Below are 20,148 nucleotides of genomic sequence, written 5' to 3'. Positions count from 1 at the left end.
ACTTCAATGTGCATTTAATTGACGTATATATGGGAATACCTCTAACAACTTTGGCACTAAACAGTTTTTAATAAGCTTGAACAAAGTTTCCAACTCTGTATATACCTTCCAGTTCAGTGTTTTGCAATCCTTTCACTTTTACATAATTATTTTTTGATGTGTATCCTCGCTATGGTAAGAATTGTGGTTGATTGGGATTTTTTTCTCTCTTTCTATGTGTGTGTATCACTCCATAAAATGGAAATCTCTGGCCAGTGGTAACTGGGAAAACTCTCATATATCTTTCAGATCTGCATCTTTGAACCCTTGAGTCAACTTAAAAATTACCTAGACTCAAAAAATTCCTTTAATGTTCCTTACAATTGGATGTCTACTTATCAATAATCATTAAATGTGGCATTACAAAAACTACAAACCCAACAGAGATAACGAGCTGATAAAGGTTTAAAATGGCTTAGAAGACACACTTCCTAGTATGGTCAAAAATAGTGGGAACTGTTGGAACGGGTCCAGAGGGGGCCTACAAAGTTGATCAGAGGGCTGGAGCACCTGCGAGGACAGGCTGAGAGAGTTGGGGTTGTTCAAAATGGAGAAGAGAAGACTATGAGGAGACCTTATAGCGACCTTCCAGTAACTGAAGGGGGCTATAAGACAGCTGGGGAGGGACTTTTTACAAAGGCTTGTAATGGTAGGATGAGAGGGAATCGCTATAAACTGGAGAGGGTATGATATAGGCTAGACATAAGGAGGAAATTCTTTGCAATGAGGGTGGTGAGGCACTGGCCCAGGTTGCCCAGGGAAGCTGTGGCTGCCCCATACCTGAGGGTGTTCAAAGACAGGTTGGATGGGGCCTTGGGCAGCCTGGTCTGCTGGGAGGTGTCCCTGCCCATGGCAGGGGGTGAAATGAAATGATCTTTAAGGTCCCTTCCAATACAAACTGGTCTATGATTCTATGATAGTGCTATTGAACGTTACGTAGCAGGTGGCCAACCAGGATCCTGTCTGGCATTCAAGCTGCATAAGTACATAGACAGTCTTTAGAAGTCACTGACATTTGCTGACCCAGGAAAGGGGGAAGTGGCCTCCCAAAAAGGTGGTATCTGTCTAATTCTCTGTCATTTTCATATTATCTTTCCAGAATGAAATGTGACTATTTGCAGTCTGTAATGGCAATTAAGTCTTAGAGACTTCATCCCAATGATCACAATCAAACAGGCTGTAAAAATTCTCATTAACCTCGCGGTCTTATTTTTGTGGTTTGGTTGATCAAGGTACACAAGCAAAACGCCATTCACCACAACTGAACTGTTAAGTAGCAATGCACTTCATATTCTTTTCACCTTTATCCATTCAACAAAGTCCTGCATTGCATAGTCAAGATGTTATGTAGATACCTGCAGGTGAAAGCAATGTGCTGATAGGGGACTACAGAACAGGGTACTTTCTCGTTTGCATTAATTTTATGAAATTTAGCTTCTGCATGCTTTGCTCCAGTATCTCTCTGTGGTCTTTATGCAGGTGAGTGCTTCCTCACAATCATCGCCTGGATTGATCACTATTGTATTGAAGCTGGTTTGTTTTTCTTGGGCAAACTGCTGGTTTACTTCTCTGAGTGATAATATTTTAGATTAAAGTGACTAATTTGATTTAAAAACAGAGTTTTCCAATTAAAAAAATGCTGCAATAAGAGAATCTGAAAAGCAATGGAAAACAAAACAATGATGTTTGAGAATATGACAGGCAAATCACAGTATGTAGTTACGCTTTCTAACAGATTGTTTTACTGCCTATTTCGACTTTTTTAAACACAAGAGTTTTTCCTAAGTCCTTAGTAGGTGTGTAAACAAACATTCTCTTGTAACATTGAATCAAGTATTTACTGGTTTTCTATTTTGAAACTAAAATGCAGCCAGATTCTTACTTGAAAGGAGTGTCAAGCCTTTGCAAAGAAACTGAAGGATAGTGATTCATTCAGCAGAGCTGTGAAAAATGAAGCACAATTTAGCAATTATGTTAGTCATGACCATAAGAGAACTGAACTTTTCAGGTTAGGTTTCATATCCCTCGGGGAGTATGCTTAGGGATGTTGTACTGTCATCACTGTGAAGAATTCAGATATTAATTTCTGAGTCCTGGAAAGGTACAGACATTAAGAACAGAATTTTATGTTACTAAAAGCTGGTTTGGAAATTTTCTTATAAACTACTGCTTACCTAGAAGCTCAGTAATTTTCCAGCTGAAAGCTCTTTCTGGTATAGGATTTATGTAGATAACAACCAGAACATTTCTAAGCAATTTCACAAGTAATTAAATATAGCTGGATGAATTTTGTTCTGTGGTTCACTTTTAAATCAGTGTAAGATTTTTTTTTTTTTTAGAAAGTAATGGAGCAGCGTATCCTTTAGTCACTAAAAAAGATGACCATTGTGTTGGATGGAAAGCTTGAATTTTTTTTTTTTTTTTGTTATAAAAGCACTACAGGTGCTTTATAAAGTACAGTCCGTGTACTTTGCTTTAGGAAAGGGTGCTGTATTTAGCAGGGCCAGTTGTACAATGGTGTAGCTCCTCAGAACTGAATGATAATTAATTCAAGAACAGTCTTTCTAAAATAAAGAAGGAAATGCATATCTTCTGTAGGAATCATGACACATTCTGAAAAATTCTGCTGCAATCCATTTGGACTGGGTGATACCTTTTGTGTTACATTTTCTTTCACCTGGATACAGAGATGTTAGGTAAACTGTTAAGTGCTGAAAAATTCTTGATGAACGAGTATAATTTCCATGTTATTCTCATCATGGATATTCCCTGAATATTGTCATGATATGTTTGAGCACCAGGTTCTGAATTTTCAATCTATTCTGCTTCTAATACGTGTAAAATGTATATAAACAGGAAAATTGCAGTCAGCTATATATAGGATGAGGAATAAAGGATTAAAATAGTATCTTGGAGGTGAATTGCAGTGTATTTTTGCTAAATTTTCTCAGTTTAAACAAAGTAAGACAAAAGTAACACTTTTGGTGATGAATTCTGGACTGTCTGAGGGGTGGTCCACTTCAAACCTGGAACATCAACAAATTGGAAGCTGTGAAAATATTGTCGCTTTTCAGTGAATAGAGTGGTAATCAGGTTGGTTTAATAGCATGTTTTCAAATCAGACAAGAGAACGTGAACAGCAGATGGGATTAGTATATCTTATCAGGATAGATGAGTTAAATTGTTTGTGGAGTGTGTAAGAAGGAAGACCCAAACTCATCAAAGTCTTGAGTGCAGTAGAGAAAAACCCAGGCAATTCTGCGGTAAGGATAGTTGCCTCTCCCACCGTGGTATCCTCTAGATTAGAGTAAGGCTGCAGTTTGTCAGGTGCCAGGCACTTTGGAGGCTGAGGAAAATGGTAACTATATACCATGCATTGACTATAAGTGATTCTTTATTTGGTTAGCTACAATTCCTGTCAGAATTTTTTCTAGGATCAAAACCAATATGCATATAGCCTAGATATACTGTATGCTAGATAACAGGTTTAACATGACATTGTTAAAGAATATTTTTCTTCCTAAATATTCTTCCTGATTAGTTGCATGGACATGTTTCTGTTAGTTCTAGTCGTCCTGAAGTACTCAAAGATACAGCTGTTGAAGGACAGATAGTGAATTTCAGTTCCATACCTGAAGTAATTAAAATGCAGTTTCTCATGTAGACAAAGCTTAGATTAAGTTCAGATGTGTAAATAAGAATGATTATGCCACATTACATCCTATTTATGATCTTTCTTAAAGAATATAGTTTGCCTTCTTGATTCTTTCCTCTTTTAAGCATTTATACAGCTCTCAACTGTGTTTAAGCTTTTCCACTGTTCTACATCTTATTACCAAGACCTACTTTGAAGTAATTTGATTTGGCAATTCTTCAGCAGAACACTTATTTTTAACAATTCCAAATGCCAGAAGTTAGTTTCACACATAACATAGAGTGCTAGATTCTAGCATCTCCTAATTTTTCCTTTTTTCTTTATTTTAATCACAGTATGGAAATTTTAAATAAAATCCCTATTCATATTTTTACGTTGTCATATACATTACATGTACTATATCCTTTCTTCAGAACCACTGAGATGGTAATGATTTTACAGGAAAATTGTACTGTAATTGCTACAGCTGTTGTGCTAAAGCATTTATGTCTTGCTCTCTCTTTTGAATGAAAAATTCTTTTAGTGAAAAGAGATTTGTTGAAGCTGTTAATTATTCAGTAAAAAAGACATCTGAATTAAGGTGTTGGTATTTTTTCTAAAACATCTAAGGCAGACTTAGGTAGGTCAAGTTATTTTAATATTTTATCCAACAGCCTGTAATAGTTAATAATGCAAATGTTTGTATTTTTTACATTTCACAATTTTACCCCAACAAATGTAGATCTGTACATTGCTCCTCAGAACCCACGATACACTTTAAAAATAGAATTCAAGATGAATTGGCTTTGTCATCCCATCTAGAAGGTATAGTTAGTTATATGTTAAATGTGTAACTTTTTAATTATAAGTAGGAAAGTAGGACTTGTAAACCAAATGACAAGTTAGAATTTGGACTGAGGTAAGATCATATTGGTTTTCATGTCGGTTGTTGTGTTGACCCATTAGGGCAGCTGAACCCTGATTCATCTGAGAGCATAACTGCACTTATGCACGAATCCTAATCTTGTTCTGTAGAGAGAATTCAGTAGAAATCCTCCTAATGTAAAGTATCTTGAAGGTGAATCAGGTTGCTTTGTCAGTATCAGGTTGAAGATATATTGTTACACACGCACTAGTCAGACAGATGTGGGGGACACAAAAATTCCTCGAAAAAAGGAGGTGAAATGCGGCAAAGCGAGATAGCTGGGGCACCACGTCTGACCATATTCTGAGACTGAATAAAGGGGCCTACCATTTCAAGGAACTTGAGAGAACATTGAGAGAAACAGAATGGAAGATGGCACACTAAGCAACCAAACAGTGCTATATTTCATACTTTGCCCATGGAAGTCAACAGGTCAGAAATAACTATAAAATAATTTCCAAATAAGCACAGAAGACCTAGGTTACTTACCAGGATCCAGATTCTACAGTTTGAGGTCACAAAAAATCTGTAATTATTAATGAAACAAATTGAAAAGTAGCCAGAAGCGCTAGCAGTAAAGACTTGGTTGCATTTATAGATGTTGTGCTGTGGTATGCAGCAAGGAAATTCTGTCCTGGTTCTAATTATAGCTTGACGAAATAAAATTTTTAATTATATATGTAGTAAATAGTATTTGATGAAGTTTGACACCACAAAGAAATCAGAGAACTAAGTGTTGTTATTTTAATGTTAATGAAGGACTTTTCCTGGCTTGTTTGCACATAAGTGACTTTATCAAGTAGATGAGAGGATACTGGTGATCAGTGTCATAGTTGAAGGTTCTTTGATCATTGAATGCTATTTTTAGTGTCTAGCACTTACCAATATTCTGTCCATAAAAATTGCAGAAATTGCACCAAAAAGGCTTTCAGAAGCCTTCACAATGACAGCATATTTTCGTAGTAGAAGGCTAGAAAATAATTTCAGTATGAAATTACCAGTTCTAGTTAGCATAGTTTTAAATGAAAGAACATCAGTTGCTTTTTATATCATAGGTTGTTCTTAATGTTTCTAAATGGACTTTCTGCCTCTTTGCATGCGGTTTTCAAAGGACGAAACCTTTCATATCAGCATTCTTCAACCTAGATTTCTGGTCCCAAGGAAAGAGATATTCAGCATGTGGATTCAGGAGTGAATCCACCAGTGAGTTCAGAGTGAAGGAGAGGAGAGGCAGGATAGAAGAAATAGTAATGAGAGATCCATTTCCAAACCCTTATTCTGTGATAATGGATAAGTTGGTAAGATATCACTGCATGGGAAGACAGTATCTCATCTATGAGTTTCAGGAGTAACTGAAACAAAATGTAGTTTCTAGCAGTACTAAGCAGCAGAGGAACATGAGGGTAGAGAAGACAAACACTTTCAGAGCGTTAAATTTATCCATTTACTGACAAGAGAGACTCCATTTGCTGGGCTGTGTGATGAGATCAAATATTTAAATTAGTATTAAAACTTCAAATATTTAACCAATCATCTTAAAACGGTCAGATCATGTGAAGGGGAGAGGGATCATGGAATAATGCTGTCATCTGGAGAAGTGTCTATGAGCAGGAACTCTTGTAAAGCAGTAAACATCTCCCATATCTCTGTGTCCATCCCTGAAGCAGAAGTATGGGAGATACTGTTGCGGTGATTGGGAGCTGTGAGGTACGGCTAATAGAGTTCCTCTGAAGACAGTGAGATGTGCCAGGCCTGCATTCCTTTGATAATTTCCAGTGGTACAGGGGTTTGGATACAAGATTCCTTCTGGAATGTAGAGCCAAAACTCGTATGTAAGTGTATTTCAATCTATTTACAAATATCTATTCTACCATGGACTATTTAAAAAAAAATAAAAAATAAAAAATGAAGGGGACTGCTTTGGAAGATTTAGAGGCTTAACTTCTGCCTTTTAGAAGCTTCACTGAGCTCAAAGCTGCTGTCTGCAGGAAAAATAAAGCTTTTTAAATGGCTATGGGCAAGTAAGGGCTATGTGCCTTTTCTGTGTGCTTATCGCATTAGCTCCAGCAAGTCAGATGCACTGAAAGTCTTCCTTCATTTTAAAGCATGATTTTTGGCCGGTGATGAGTTTACATTTGATTTCCCAGTTTGTTGTTCAGCTAGATGATGATGAAGACTTTGAGACATACGGACTGTTCAAGTATTTGGCAACTTCATGATGAAATATCTTTAGCTAGCGCTCTGCATAATGTATATCCAATTCAGAGGAACTGTATAGATTGAATGACAATCTTCAGACAAAAAATAAATATTCAGCAAAAGCCACTAGAGGATAATTTGCGACTTACAAATCAGTCATATAGATTGTGAATTATTTGTCTTTGATTTCATGGATTGATTGTGAAAAGGGAGTATCAGATAACGGAACTGGACATTGAAGCAATAGAAACAGTCATAGAGTTCAGGGTAAGGAAAGACATGTTGGTTACTTGTTGGATATAATAGAAGGCAGATAAAATGCTCAAATGTATGCACATAGTAAGTATTTGAAGTTTGAGGATTTTTTCATTAGGCTTCTACCTGGAAAGCAGTTGAACAGAGGAACCAAATTAGCATTGGTGATGGTTCATTAGCAGAAGTGAGAGAAAAGTTTGCAAGACACTTAAAGCTTGGCTGGAATAGGTTTCATCCTTGGAGGTGTGCAAAGGAAGGTGAGAGAAATTCATGTGTGAGAATTTGTGCTGATGACATACATTGACTCTAGTGGTGAAAATTACTTTTGGGAAAGGATGAGTAGTAACCAGGGGGAGGTGAGAGAGGCAGCAGGGAAGAGCAGAAGCAACAGGATCCCAGATGAGCCTCCTCCTCTGCGGTGTCTCCCCAGAGCAGCAGGTAGCAATGATGGTGAAAGGTTATGTACCTTTAGTCTTACTGAGATTAAAAACACTAAGGCTTCTTAGGCTTTTGCAATTTGTTTGATCAGATTTGCTGAGAATTATGCAAAAAATTCAAAAATGCTTTAGAGAGCTTGGGTCAGTGTGTGATTTCAGGTGGAATCTGTGTAAGACTCCATGGCTTTCTGTGATTACAGCTAAATGATATGAAAATTTATAGGATGAGTAACGTAAAATGAATTGAAGCCTTATAGAGAGTGCCTGCCTGAAGAAAAAACACTTCATCTTGCATAAACATGATCAATATCTAAGCAGCCAAGGCAATTCTATCATCATGAAAATGCAGAGTTTTGTCATTAAGAAAGTGTAAATTTCAGTGTGTGTTACATAGCTGCAGAACTGTTTTAATTCTTCAATAGAAGGCTGAAGTTTTAGTATATCAAAATGTTGACTGAATTACCAGCATATTCAATATTTATTTTCTAGTGACTGAATCATAATTACAGATCAGAGTGTACCGCTCGTAGTGCTTTAAATAAGCATGAAATGAATGTGATTTGTGAAACCCATAGCAACCACAAGGCTTCCTGTGCATATGCTCAGACAGGGGTGACTGAGAAGTAGTTTCGTAAAACACATTTACAGCACTGCAAATGTGATATATCTTTCATGCATTTCTCAGTATCAGAATTTAATGAGAGACAGCACCTCGAATTAAAAGAAATATTAGATAACTACATATAAAACTGCATTTTTTTAATGATTTCAGGGAAGCACATCAAGATCTGAATCAGGAGCTGTTGGTTCTAATCCTTGCTCGCCATTGACATACTGGTCTTACATTGACTGGCAAAATGTCTGTGTATCACCATTTTTTTTCCTACTGTAATGTAAAAAACTTGAAGTGATGGTTTGTAATTTTGAAGCCATGTTAGTTGGCCTCTTTCTAACTGCAGATAGGAGAAAGGGAGCAGGAGTGGTTCAAAGGAGTCACTCCTGAATCTTTATTACCATATTCAGGGGTTTTCTCTAGTATATCTCATCCATTTATATAATCAGGTCTAGTCTTTATAGCCATGGATTATAAATATTATAAATGTATCCTGGATTTTCCTTTTTCATAGGCAGTGTTTATCTTCCATGTTGCAGAAAACATAAAAATAGGAATTATATCCTTTGCCATGATAAACAATTTCCAGTAATCTGTATATTATAATTTTTTTACTTGAAAAAATGAGGGCATGGACTTTGTGCATAGTTGATTGACATTATCACAATTGGTTTTATATTCCTTATTTTTGGTATTTAAAAGTACTTGTTGGGGTACTGGTGTATTTAGATAAAGATTTATTTTATAAGTGTAAGTTCTTCATAGAAAAGTGTAAAATTCAAATGATACCAATTCACATAAAATATAATTGGAATTTTAGAATTTAATTGGAAGCGATAAGTTTTATTTGTTTTGAATTTTTCAAGATGAAGTTTAGGTACTACATTTTTCATCTCTCTCAATTCAAATATTTTCCTGAATCTCAAATATACAAGTATGTAAAACAACTTGGATTCTGGGATTGGTCTTTTTTGAATTAATAAGCTGAACTCTTTGTTAACAATGTGGAATTCCAGTAAATTGGCCCTTTTTTAGAGTGTTCATTTTTGAGTGAAGATGTAACTTCTGTCTTTGAAAACTGAGGAACTACTGTGTGAGCAATGCTTTCTACAGGTTGTGAAGATTATTCAACTGATTATTGCAAGAATTACTATTGGTAGCAAAACTGGTTTCCAGTTTTAATTCTAAATAGTTCTATAGGAAAAATCCCCACTTCCCTGAAGTTTTTAGAAAGTAATGATGTTTAAACTGTGAGTAACAATATTGTCACTCCCTTCCCCCTTACATTTAATTTCACATTACATATCAGACCATTTTTAGTTTATAATATTCATTTAGAAGTTCAATTCACTTGTATAATAAAAATTACGATTATCCAACTAATTTTCTTATTCAGTATTGAATAGTTTAAACAAAACATGAAACAGCTGTTTATAGGAAATATTAATTTGTCCTGTCCTTAGACTTTTTAACACATTGTCAGTATTTGCTCATAACCTTTTTGAGAAATTCATACATTTAGCACACAGCCAGGTTTTTCTCAACTAGTTTGTAGGTACATAATGATTTACAACTCATAATGGGAATTGACTTAACAAACAGATAATTTTCAAACTAGCATTGTCATTACTGAATATTGATATGAATAACTGTTTCTCTATAATTAGCATTAGCATGTGTTTATTATTTTCAAAGAATTATTGATGTGTTCACTGACCATCCTTCAACAGTGATTTCCATTGATTTCAAAACGTAATAGGAAGCAGAGTTAGTTTACAGTTTACTTTTGACAGTTTATTTCACTTCCCCTTTAATAGGATCTATGGCAAAAGCCAGCTTTTTTTTGTAGAAAGTTTCCAAAACAGTTTTAAGTTCAGATGTGTACACTAGAAAGCTGTTTATTTTGCAGTGCTTGATGGCGGGGAGACTCTGGTGGTAGATAAAGGCAGTCTTTGGAAAGCAGACACATGGTCATTTTTTCTCAGCTTCAGAAGTTAATTTGAAGCTGAATTTTCCTCTGCTGGTTCTTGAAGACCTTTAACTCTCATTTGTTCTCAGTGATCAGTGGTAATTTTCCCTTCAAAAAGGAAGTGTCTGTCTTTAAAATCCAAAATTGAAGTTGTCCAACTCATCTGTCTCTCTAATGTACAATCCCTCTTCTCCAGTAATCCCACTCTAGCACCATTTTTGTTATCTTTTAAATCTGCATTTAGAACAATTACTCAGTTATTCAGTAAACATATTTGTCTTCTGGAACTTTTGCTGATTCCATGGAAGAAAACATTTTCTCATGTTGATGTTACAAAAAGTCTTTTTTAAGCACTCTTTCCTTATCTTCCTTTTTTCCCTGTAGCTGCTGAAAGCGTCGTAGGAAGCCTTCTCAAACAGCCTAAAATCTATCCTCAATTAATTTGGTACAACCCTTGAGAGTTACAGTACATTTATCAAAACTTAAATTAAAATATCAAATAAGCAGAAACTTATAATGAGGAAGGAAGGAACAATTGACTTGTGATTCTGATATTGTTAATCATGAACATACTGCTTCAACTCCTACTTAAATCCTCGTTTTCTTCTGGTTTGCCTGTGTTGCTGGGCGGACCGCAAAGCTTATTGCCCATGGTTGGACATAGGTGTCAGCTGCGCAGGGGGGTGAGGAAAACACTGGTCCTGGTAACCTCACAGACGACACTGTTAAAATAGGTAGGAACAGAGCATATCTGGATTATCCCTAAAAGTATTTAATATCTCAGCACTGTTCGTGGTGTTCACCCAAATGATAGAAGATGATTCTCCACCCACTCCCCTTATTAATTGCAGATGTGTCTTTCTCCCTTACAAACCAGGGCTGCTAGAATTAAAATGTGGTTTTCAGTTGTCCTGAGAGAAATCAATTGTTTCTTTCTTTCTCTACAAGTCTCCTTCTATCCTGTAGTGTCAGATTAACTCTGCATATAATTTTCTTCACACCTCAAAAAAGCAATCGATTTTTCTGTTTCACAAAACAGCCCCTTTTGTTATTTCTTGTTGCTGCATGTAATTTCTTAGTAGCATAGTTCACAGGCAGGGTAATAAAACTAGCTCCTGTTTTAAGTAGGTTTCTGGGTTTCCTAATGTTTTTTCTCGTGTTTGTTTTCAATTTATCATGTTTATTTAAAGAAAGCAAACAAACAAACAAAATCCTGCCCAATGCAGCTGGGGTAGTAATTCTGTTTTGTTACTTTTCTTTGTCCTTTTTACATTTTCTGTGTCTTGGAGAATGCTGGGCTATAACTATTTTAACACCTGTTAGTTTATCTTGTAAACTGACATATTTATTCTTTACTTAAATGTTAGTTTCATTTCTGAAATATCAACTCTTAAACTCTAGCTATTTCACTTTAATGAATAATATGTTGAGTATACGCAGACCATTCATATGCTCTTATAACCCACTTAATTTTGCTGTGTTGGAAATACATTTTTCTAACTTTTTAAGTAGACCTAAATTATCACCTGACAGGTGTCTGATCAGCGATGCTATGGAGGGATTTTATTGCTGTTTTACCCCTTCCTACTGGGAAATTATGCTTAAACAGAGCCAGCTTTTTCTTGGAACCTCAGAGACTGAGGGCCACTTGGCACAAGTTGTCACAAAGGACATTCTGATTAAATATTGAGGAAAATAATCCACTGTAGGGCTGGTTAAACATTGAAACTGGTTGCCCAGAGAATTTGTGAAATCTCCATGCATTCAAAACTTGAGTGGAAAAGCCCTTGAGAAATTTAATCTAACTCTGAAGTTACACCTAAGTTTGAGATTGGGCCTTCTTTGAGCAAAAGCTCAGATGAGGTGGAGGTTCCTTCCAACCATTATTATCCCATGGTTCTATGATATATCTGCACTAGGTCAGCTGCAGGGCTTCTCCACAAAGCGTGGATGCAGGAGATGACATTGTTGCTGGTCGCCATTGGTAACCATATATGGATTTTGTGCTTTTGAGATTCTGTAACCTCTTCAGAATCACTTTAACTTTGCCTGAACAGCTTTTCCAAAGCACGTGGTCATTGGGCTCTGTATTCCTCCCAGAATATGAACTATAGCTACTGGGCAAGTTGCATTGGTTGATTGCCACCTATGTGGTGGCAAAGTCATTGTAAAGTCATTGTAAAGTCATTGCATTGACTATTGCAAAGTCATTGTAGCTTAAAGGCTGCCCCGGGGAGTCCTTTTCTCCTGCAAGTGTAAAAATGATTCTGCGTATTTGTCACGTGGTCTATGCCCCGAGAAAACATAGAACCACTGGAAATCTTAGGATTTTTAAACCATTTTGAACTAATATTGTTATATTAGCCTGTGCTCCTGCTGTGAAATGTTGCATTTCTAAAATTCGTTTATGCTTCCACTTCGGAAAGACTGATTTGGAGACATGCTCAGTCAAATGTGGAGGAAACAGTGCAAGTGGTAGAATCACCCTGTGGCTGTTTGCAAGTAGTGGCTATGATGGCACCAGAGTCACTGGGGCATTTTGGCGCTGGTGCTCAGGAGGGGTTGTATGTGTGTTGTGTGCATTACGGAGGAGCAGACATCCCAGGAGAGTTACAGTGCGTGTGCTGGGTGCTGGAGGGTGAGTGTATGAATTAGCTTCTTCAGTCTATAGGTACCTCTGAAGTGGAAGGAGTTATGCATTGGAACTGCCTCCCATGCATGTGATTATTTCTGTGTGGGAGATGCATTCCCACAGTATTTCATCTACTCCACTTCTCTAACACTAGAGTTTCCATTCCACTGATATGCAATGCAAAATGTAAAATACCAAGTAAATATGGTTGCTAGGAGCCTTATTTGTGCTATGTCCTATGCTAATTTGAATTTAATTGAGACTTTGAAGAACTGAGGAGACTGTCTTAAAACTTCATTTGCTAAAATTATTCTTGCAGGCTTGGAAATAATTATACATAGGCCAAAGAAGTGGAAAGAAAAAATCTGAAAATGGTTTTATGACAGTGCTTTCCAAATTTGTGAGAGATTTGTTTTGAATATCACTGCATTTTTTTTGGTTCATGCATTTCAATTATTTCAAATCAACTATTGTATATGCTCAATGAAAATAATGTATAGTATATATAAGCAAAATATTATGTAACATATTCTGCATTTTTATATATGCTCTTTTACATCATATTATTTTTCCCTGAAAATAAAGTCAGCTAAGTGCTTACTCAATTTTAATCCACTTTTTAACTAAATGCTTGTTTCATACATTTTTTCACATTTCATACACATAAAAAAGATTATTTCATGAAAGTTAAGTTAAAATAATGATGTATCTTTAATTACAGATAAATCTTACTTGATACAAAACTGTAGATTATTTCACCTCAGAGTTGTAGCACAGGAGAGCATCCATACTTCTTTGAGCATCCATTTAGTCACAGCTCTACAGAGTTACTGATAAAGTTTTTATTTCACTCCAGTGCTGTGCCTACCCTGTATGGTTAAGGTGAGCAGTGTCAGAAGCGTTCTCCTCAGCAGACAGTTTAGGAAAAATCTGATATTCAAGGAGTTTTTCTGTGTAAACGTATTGCTACAGAGGCATGAGTTGATGTGTTACAAAATCCCCTTTGGGTGTATCCGTGTTTGTAATGTAAATGAATGTTCTCAGAACTAAAAGTAAAAACTCATTTGGGAAATATTTGGATTTTTCTAATGCTACAGACACCACCTTTTATCTGGTATAATGATGAATTTTCTGTAAACACAGAAACAACAGAGCTCCACATTAGCTCACACTAATAGGAAATACAAATTCTACAGCAAAACCTATTGGAGATCTAAATAAAAACTAAAGACTTTTAAATGAAGCAAAATCAGTATATACTGGATATTAAAAAATATCGACCTGCTAAGCAGGGAAAAGTTTTATTTATTATTTAAGCAAAATTAGAGACTCAGACTTAATTGTAATGTCAAAATTAATATAAAATTGCTCTGATGCTAGTTACTGAGTCCGCTCTGACTTACTGAAATGTATATGCCTTTTCTTAATAGAAATTACAAATTTAGCAAGCTGTAGAAACATAGAGTTGGCCATTGTTATGTGCATTCTAAAGCCAGATTATTTTTTAAGAAGTCGAGAATTACCCTGACAGTCTCTTGCCTCTACATTGGCTATTGTGTTGGTTCCAGTTTTTAAATTGAATATGCAGTCACTAAAATTTGAAATAACCAATGCACTAATATTTTAATTTTCTTTTTCACAGACTAAGATGCTTGGTAAAGCAGCTGGAGAAGGGTGACATTAATGTGGTGGATTTAAAAAAGAATATTGAATATGCAGCGTCTGTGCTGGAGGCAGTTTATATTGATGAAACCAGGTAAGTCTGCTGGTATGGGGGGAAGGAAAGGATGTTCGGAATCACATTTTAGAAATTTGGTCTTTGCATGCAATTGTAACTGATGTGACCTTGAGAACTCTGCAGATCAGAATTATTTTATGTGGCTCTTAGGTCTTTTAGTGACAAGGTTAAAGCAAGTAAGATTTCATAGGTTATCTGGAGCGTTTGCCTAGTTCCTGTTTCCCGCACTTTTCAAAAGTCCACAGTATAAAGTCATAAGAATTTTCTGAAGGATGAATTTTCTTTCCCCACAGGCCACATCCCGATAATCATGCTGAGGACTGTATCAGTGAAAAAAAATGAGTTGTTTTGGAATTAAATGCTTATGGGTATGAGTCAGAATGTTATAATCTGGCCTGTAAATACATAAATTTATGAAAAGCTGTGATTTATTTTATAATGTTTGGTGCTTTGTTTATAATTATTGTTACTGGCAGTATTATTGGCAATCATCTTTAATGTGGATTGACTCCAATTATATTAAATTAGAAGTTCTAAGTATTTGGCTTCTGGAATTTTAAGATATGTGCTATGTTGAAGTTAACTAGCTAACTTGCAGTTTTTATTTCAGGGTGCAGGCTTCTTTAAGTTTTTTTTTAAGCAGAATGGTCTTGTAAAGATGACTGCCAAACCTTCTTCATACTGCTGGAGTGTGCAGCCTATCTTGCCGTTCCACACTACGTTTAATAAGTCTGCCATTGTACTGGTTATTTCATGGACCCAGTTCACTCACTCCCTCTGTCTGCCCTCCTCTATTGCAAATCTGCATATTCAGTATAGTGTTTAAAGTACTGCTTGAACTTCTTCTGTTTCTTTTCCTTTGATGCACCTAATTCACACGTGAAACCTTGCCAGTCAGGAATCTGGAGCATCAGCTCCTGGGCAATAGAAAGCCTACCCAGCAAACAGTACAGCCACAGTGCCGTTCTTAAAGACACTTCCAAAAGTGTTGCCAGTGATCCCAAGTCAAATACACAACTTGAAAAGCATTAGGGACTTCAAAAGTGCTTGTGTGTCATGAAGGTGCTGACAGATACAGTAAATTAAGCTTAACAGAGTAGACTTGGACAGGCCATTTTGTATGACTTCCAAAGGACCTGGGCTTTGTGAGAAAACTGAATGAATTTAAATTATTTTAAAATAACGGCATTTAATATAACACTGTGGATATATTTATATCAGTTTTTGATGACTGACTTAAGTTAGTCAAGCTTCTTCTACATTGAATCAAGGGTTGATTTGTGGTTTTACATCTTATAGTCATATTTGTAGTTAGATTGATGCGGGTCCTTAGAGAGACAGATCTTTGGGCTCATATTACCACAATAAAGGGCATAAAATTTTATTTTTCAATAGTTGTTCTAAATGTAAATTTTGTTGGCACATCTCTTGTGCTCAGGACTATTTGGAAGATCGCTGTCATCAATGTCACATCTTCCCTGTGTTACATGGTATTGTATTGCCATCGGTGGCCAGAGCATAAGCATATATTTTGTACTAGTAACCATGGGAGCTGTCTCAAAGCTGCACAGGGGACAAGGATATGAGCCCCTTATTATTCCTTCCATACATCTCCCAAAAGCTGCGGTTAAATGAGTATAAAATCCAGAGATCTTTCCTAGGAGCTGCACCAGGACTATGAAAATAGTGTGAGATATACTTAGTTTCTAAACTGAGGCCTCAGAGGAGATTAATAGCATAATTACAATGAAGAATCCAGTCTTTATGGCTCCATGTGGGAGCATCAAGACAAATAACAGATATTTCATACACGAAGAAAACCAGTACACCTGAAAATACATAGGCTTTGGCAGCAACATATTTTTACTGTAAAGAAATACTTAAATAAGCTTATTGCAGTCATAGAACTTAACAGCAGGATTATTAAACTGCCTAAATGAAAATAAACATGAAATTCAGACTGAGGGTGATGCAATTTTTGAACTGGGTGATCTCTGACTTCACTAAGAATATAGACTGAGCCTCTGCTTCTTAGTTGGAAAATATTATGCATGTTGCTGTTCTAAATTTTGACATTTCCCATTAAAAACAATTTGTAAACTAAGATATTAATTGTATGGCAGAAGGAAACTGTAGTCTCCACCTGTACTTTTATAGTAAACTTTGCATGGCAAACTGCAAAGATAATCACATTTTAAATAGCATGAGCATCATTCTAGATCTGCAATAAAGCATTTAAAGATAAACACACAAAGAAGGTTTCTCTAGCTTTTAGGAAGCTAATACTTAAGGAACAGAAGCACAGTATCATTGAGTCAAATGACAATGGAGCCTGGAATTAGCTTCCGTGGTTACTTTTGTCCTCATTCCCACCAAAGAGTGCAGGTTCTTTGTCCTAAACAGAGCTACTGCTGTTGGGAGTCTGAAACTGAGTTAACAGAACTCATTAGCAGATCAGAAATACTAGTTTAGAAAGGGCAGAATGGCCTGTTCCTGCAGAGCCTGAACATGTGCTTTTAGTCATCACAAAGTTCAAATTACTTCAGTGATTTTCTTATGAATTGCTGTATGAATAAAAGTAATGGCTATAGCATAGAGCACTAGCAGTTAATATATCAAGTAAAGCAGTGAGAAAACCATCTGAGTACAGATCACCTCTATTAACTAAGTCCCAGAAGGAAGTTTTATGCTTTATAGGATACAATAGCTCCTGAAATTTGGCTTATGAGATAGAAAATTAAACAATGCCTGGTTCTACAAGGTACGAGGTATCACAAGCTTAGGACCAAAGGTTCAGCTTAGAGTTTCTGCAACTGACGTGAAAATACCTATGTATTCAATTTTAAGCCTGTGCTTGAGCCCTGGGTTTTGTCCTGATGAATTTATTGACCCATTGCTTACGTATCTGAACAGACTCACCTTCAACCAGTCACTCACCTACAACTGAATCCTCTCTCCTGTGTTCTCTTCTTCCCTGCTTTTCTTGGGGACAGACCTCAATATCAGCTAAGAGAAAGCCCTCTTAAATATCTCTACAGTCAGATTAAGAATAGCAATTAAAAGAGAGTTGGTTAGGAGCATTCTTCTAACTCATCTTTCCATTATGACATGCATCCTATTCAACAGTATAATAAAACGATCTTGCCAATGGTCCCACACGTATTGAAGAAGGACCTTCCACAATTCTTCATGGGCACAAAGGTGAAAAAAGCAAAATCAAAACTGAGGTCAATAAAGAGATCCAAATACAAGGCATCTCACAGAGCACGTTCAATAATGTAGCCAAGAATCAAGGAAGAGCCTGGCCTCTTTCACAGCTCTGGGGAAGCATTTGTGCTACTTAAAAATTTAATCTCAGAATTAGTCTAGCAAAACAACTTTTCTCTTTATAAGCCTGAGTAATTCCAATTTCTAAAGGTAGGAGATACTTATTTTTTTTTCCTGTATATTGTTTCTTCATGTAAGTTGATTAGAAAGTCGGTACCATTCTATAAAGTTGTGTGTGTAGATAGAAGTACATGCAAATGAGTAAACTGACAGCACCTGGACACTTTGTTTGTAGTGCAGCTGTCAATAGGCCATAAAATTCAAAACCTTTAGCAGAGTATGAAGTTGTTTTCTGAGCTCCTTTTACTTTCCCTTTGTCTATCTGAGAAAAAGATAGTATATTTTAAAATCTATGTACACATACTCATTTCTATAAATGTTCTTTCTCAAACTATTTGCAGTTGTGTTGGGGAAAAGGCAGAGAAATAATGCAACAAGTTTTATTTATGGAGTTCTGAGAGTAGACTCCTTAAAAATGGGGAGAGGTGGTAGGGATAATCTTCCAAAATTACGAAAACTTGGTTTGGGGCAATATCCCATATGAAAGGTTCTGAGCTGATGGAAAGTTGGAAAGCACGGAGAAATCAAACATAATAAGTGTTGCTTTCCTATGAGCTTAATCATCTGTGGCCCCATGTCAATTAATAGAGTTGTTTAACAAGCCCTTTCTAAGACTACTGCATCTCTCTGCGCTGAATAATTATAAGCTGCAGAAACACTTCCTCGAAAGAAATGTAGTGCTTTGGTAGCTGAAGCAGAGGTTCGCTGTCAGCTGAAAGTAATCACTGAAACTCTCCCATTCCAGCCTGTCAGCGGATCTCCTCTGAGGAAGAACTTCAAACTTACTCAATAGGTGTTATAAATAATTCTGACAAATCTTGCAGAATTTTCTCCATTAATACCTGCCACTTGGCTCAAGGTAGTGGAAGAAGGATATTTAGAGTCAAATAGGAAATAAATACAGCCTGATAATTCGGTCATTCAGCTGTTCTGTTCCTTGTAAACACAGCTTTTTATTCATGCTAACTGAAAAGAAAATAAGTCAAATAAAATCTAGATGGAAATTTCAAGATTAAAAAAATATACATGTATTCCAAAGCCAAATAAAGCAAAAAATATAAACTTTTTGTGTAGAACCTTTTACTATTGTTCTGGATAGGATCAGAATATTTTATTCCAATTATGATCTTAATACATTTTTCAAATGCCTTAATATTTCAGAAAATATACTTAATTTCAGAAGAATATTTATCTGTGCAGTTCCAATTTCATACATGCTTTTTGACTTGTTTTAGCCTGTATAATGCCCATTTAAAAGGCTTTAACCTCTTGAGAACTTTTAACTTAAAAAGTATAGTGTTTCAGTATTGTATGAAGTAGATCTGTTGTGCGTAGCTGGCAATTTCTTTGAGCATCTTCTGGTTCAACAAGACAAAATAACAGGTACAGGTTATTGCTACATTCATGAAGTGAGGGGAAATCTTATTAAGTGGTGTTAGAGAGCTCTGGAAACAGTGAAGATATTTCAGTGACATTGTAACAGTAAACACAGTCCTTGAGAAAAACCTCTTAATTAAAAAAAGTATACATTCTGATAGGAGGTCATTAAACCCAAACTTTGTGGCTGCCATTGTAATAAACACCTCTGACTACACTGAATTTCCAGTGCACTACTCCAGTAATGCACCAAATATTTCTGTGGTTTCTGGACTTAAAGCAGGGACAAACATATCTTCAAATTGTGGACAAAAAGGAAATGGTTTAAACTGAGATTGTGTCACTTGCAAGAGAAAGAGTTTTGTCACTCATCTCACCGAGCATCCTGTGCCCAGAAGTGTTTGCGATAGGAACAGGCATGTATGTATCTTTGTCTCATGGGGTCTAAGGAAGAAGAAATGAGCAAACGTTTGACTAGATGCTGGTGCTCACTGAGCTGTCTGTTGTGTAAGTATGAATGGAGCTTAGCTACAACTCAGCAACTAAATTAATTTCTCCCATTTCCAGGACATCCCAGGGTGAGGAACAGTCAACATTAACTCTCCTAAAAATCAACTTTTTTTGAAAAAATTCTGGCAATATTAAACAAAATAATCTGCCTAGTGATACAAGAATAAAACAAGTGGAATGGAATACCTTATTTAGTAATTATTTGCCAGATGAAAAATATGGTCTATGTGATTCCCCTCTCAGTTGACATAGTTGAGGAGAGATTGGAAGTGGCAATTATTTAAGTATAAAGTTAAAGGGTAATCTTGAATATTCAGTCAAGTTGTCTCTGAGTGTGTATTGTTGTCCTCCATAATCAACCCATGATTAAATCTACTTTGCCTGAAGCTGCTTTGCCAGCAGCAAATGTACCATTTGAAGAAAACTATTCAGT

The 20,148-nt window shown here is 36.1% G+C and overlaps 1 protein-coding gene across 7 annotated transcripts in view; it reads left to right on the top strand.

Annotated features, from left to right (window-relative positions):
• PDE1A (phosphodiesterase 1A) overlaps window positions 1–20,148 on the top strand; it is a 151,925-nt gene that overhangs the window by 82,138 nt on the left and 49,639 nt on the right. For all 7 annotated transcript variants that reach the window (XM_054070309.1, XM_054070310.1, XM_054070308.1 and 4 more), the window contains one exon: window positions 14,346–14,459. In XM_054070309.1, coding sequence (XP_053926284.1) covers window positions 14,346–14,459 — 114 coding nt within the window. The remainder of the gene's footprint in view (window positions 1–14,345; window positions 14,460–20,148) is intronic.

This window comes from Cuculus canorus, chromosome 6, assembly GCF_017976375.1.
Source record: "Cuculus canorus isolate bCucCan1 chromosome 6, bCucCan1.pri, whole genome shotgun sequence".
Lineage (NCBI taxonomy): Eukaryota > Metazoa > Chordata > Aves > Cuculiformes > Cuculidae > Cuculus > Cuculus canorus.
Note: the sequence above shows the minus strand (reverse complement) of the source record. Positions and strands in the feature narration are given on the sequence as shown.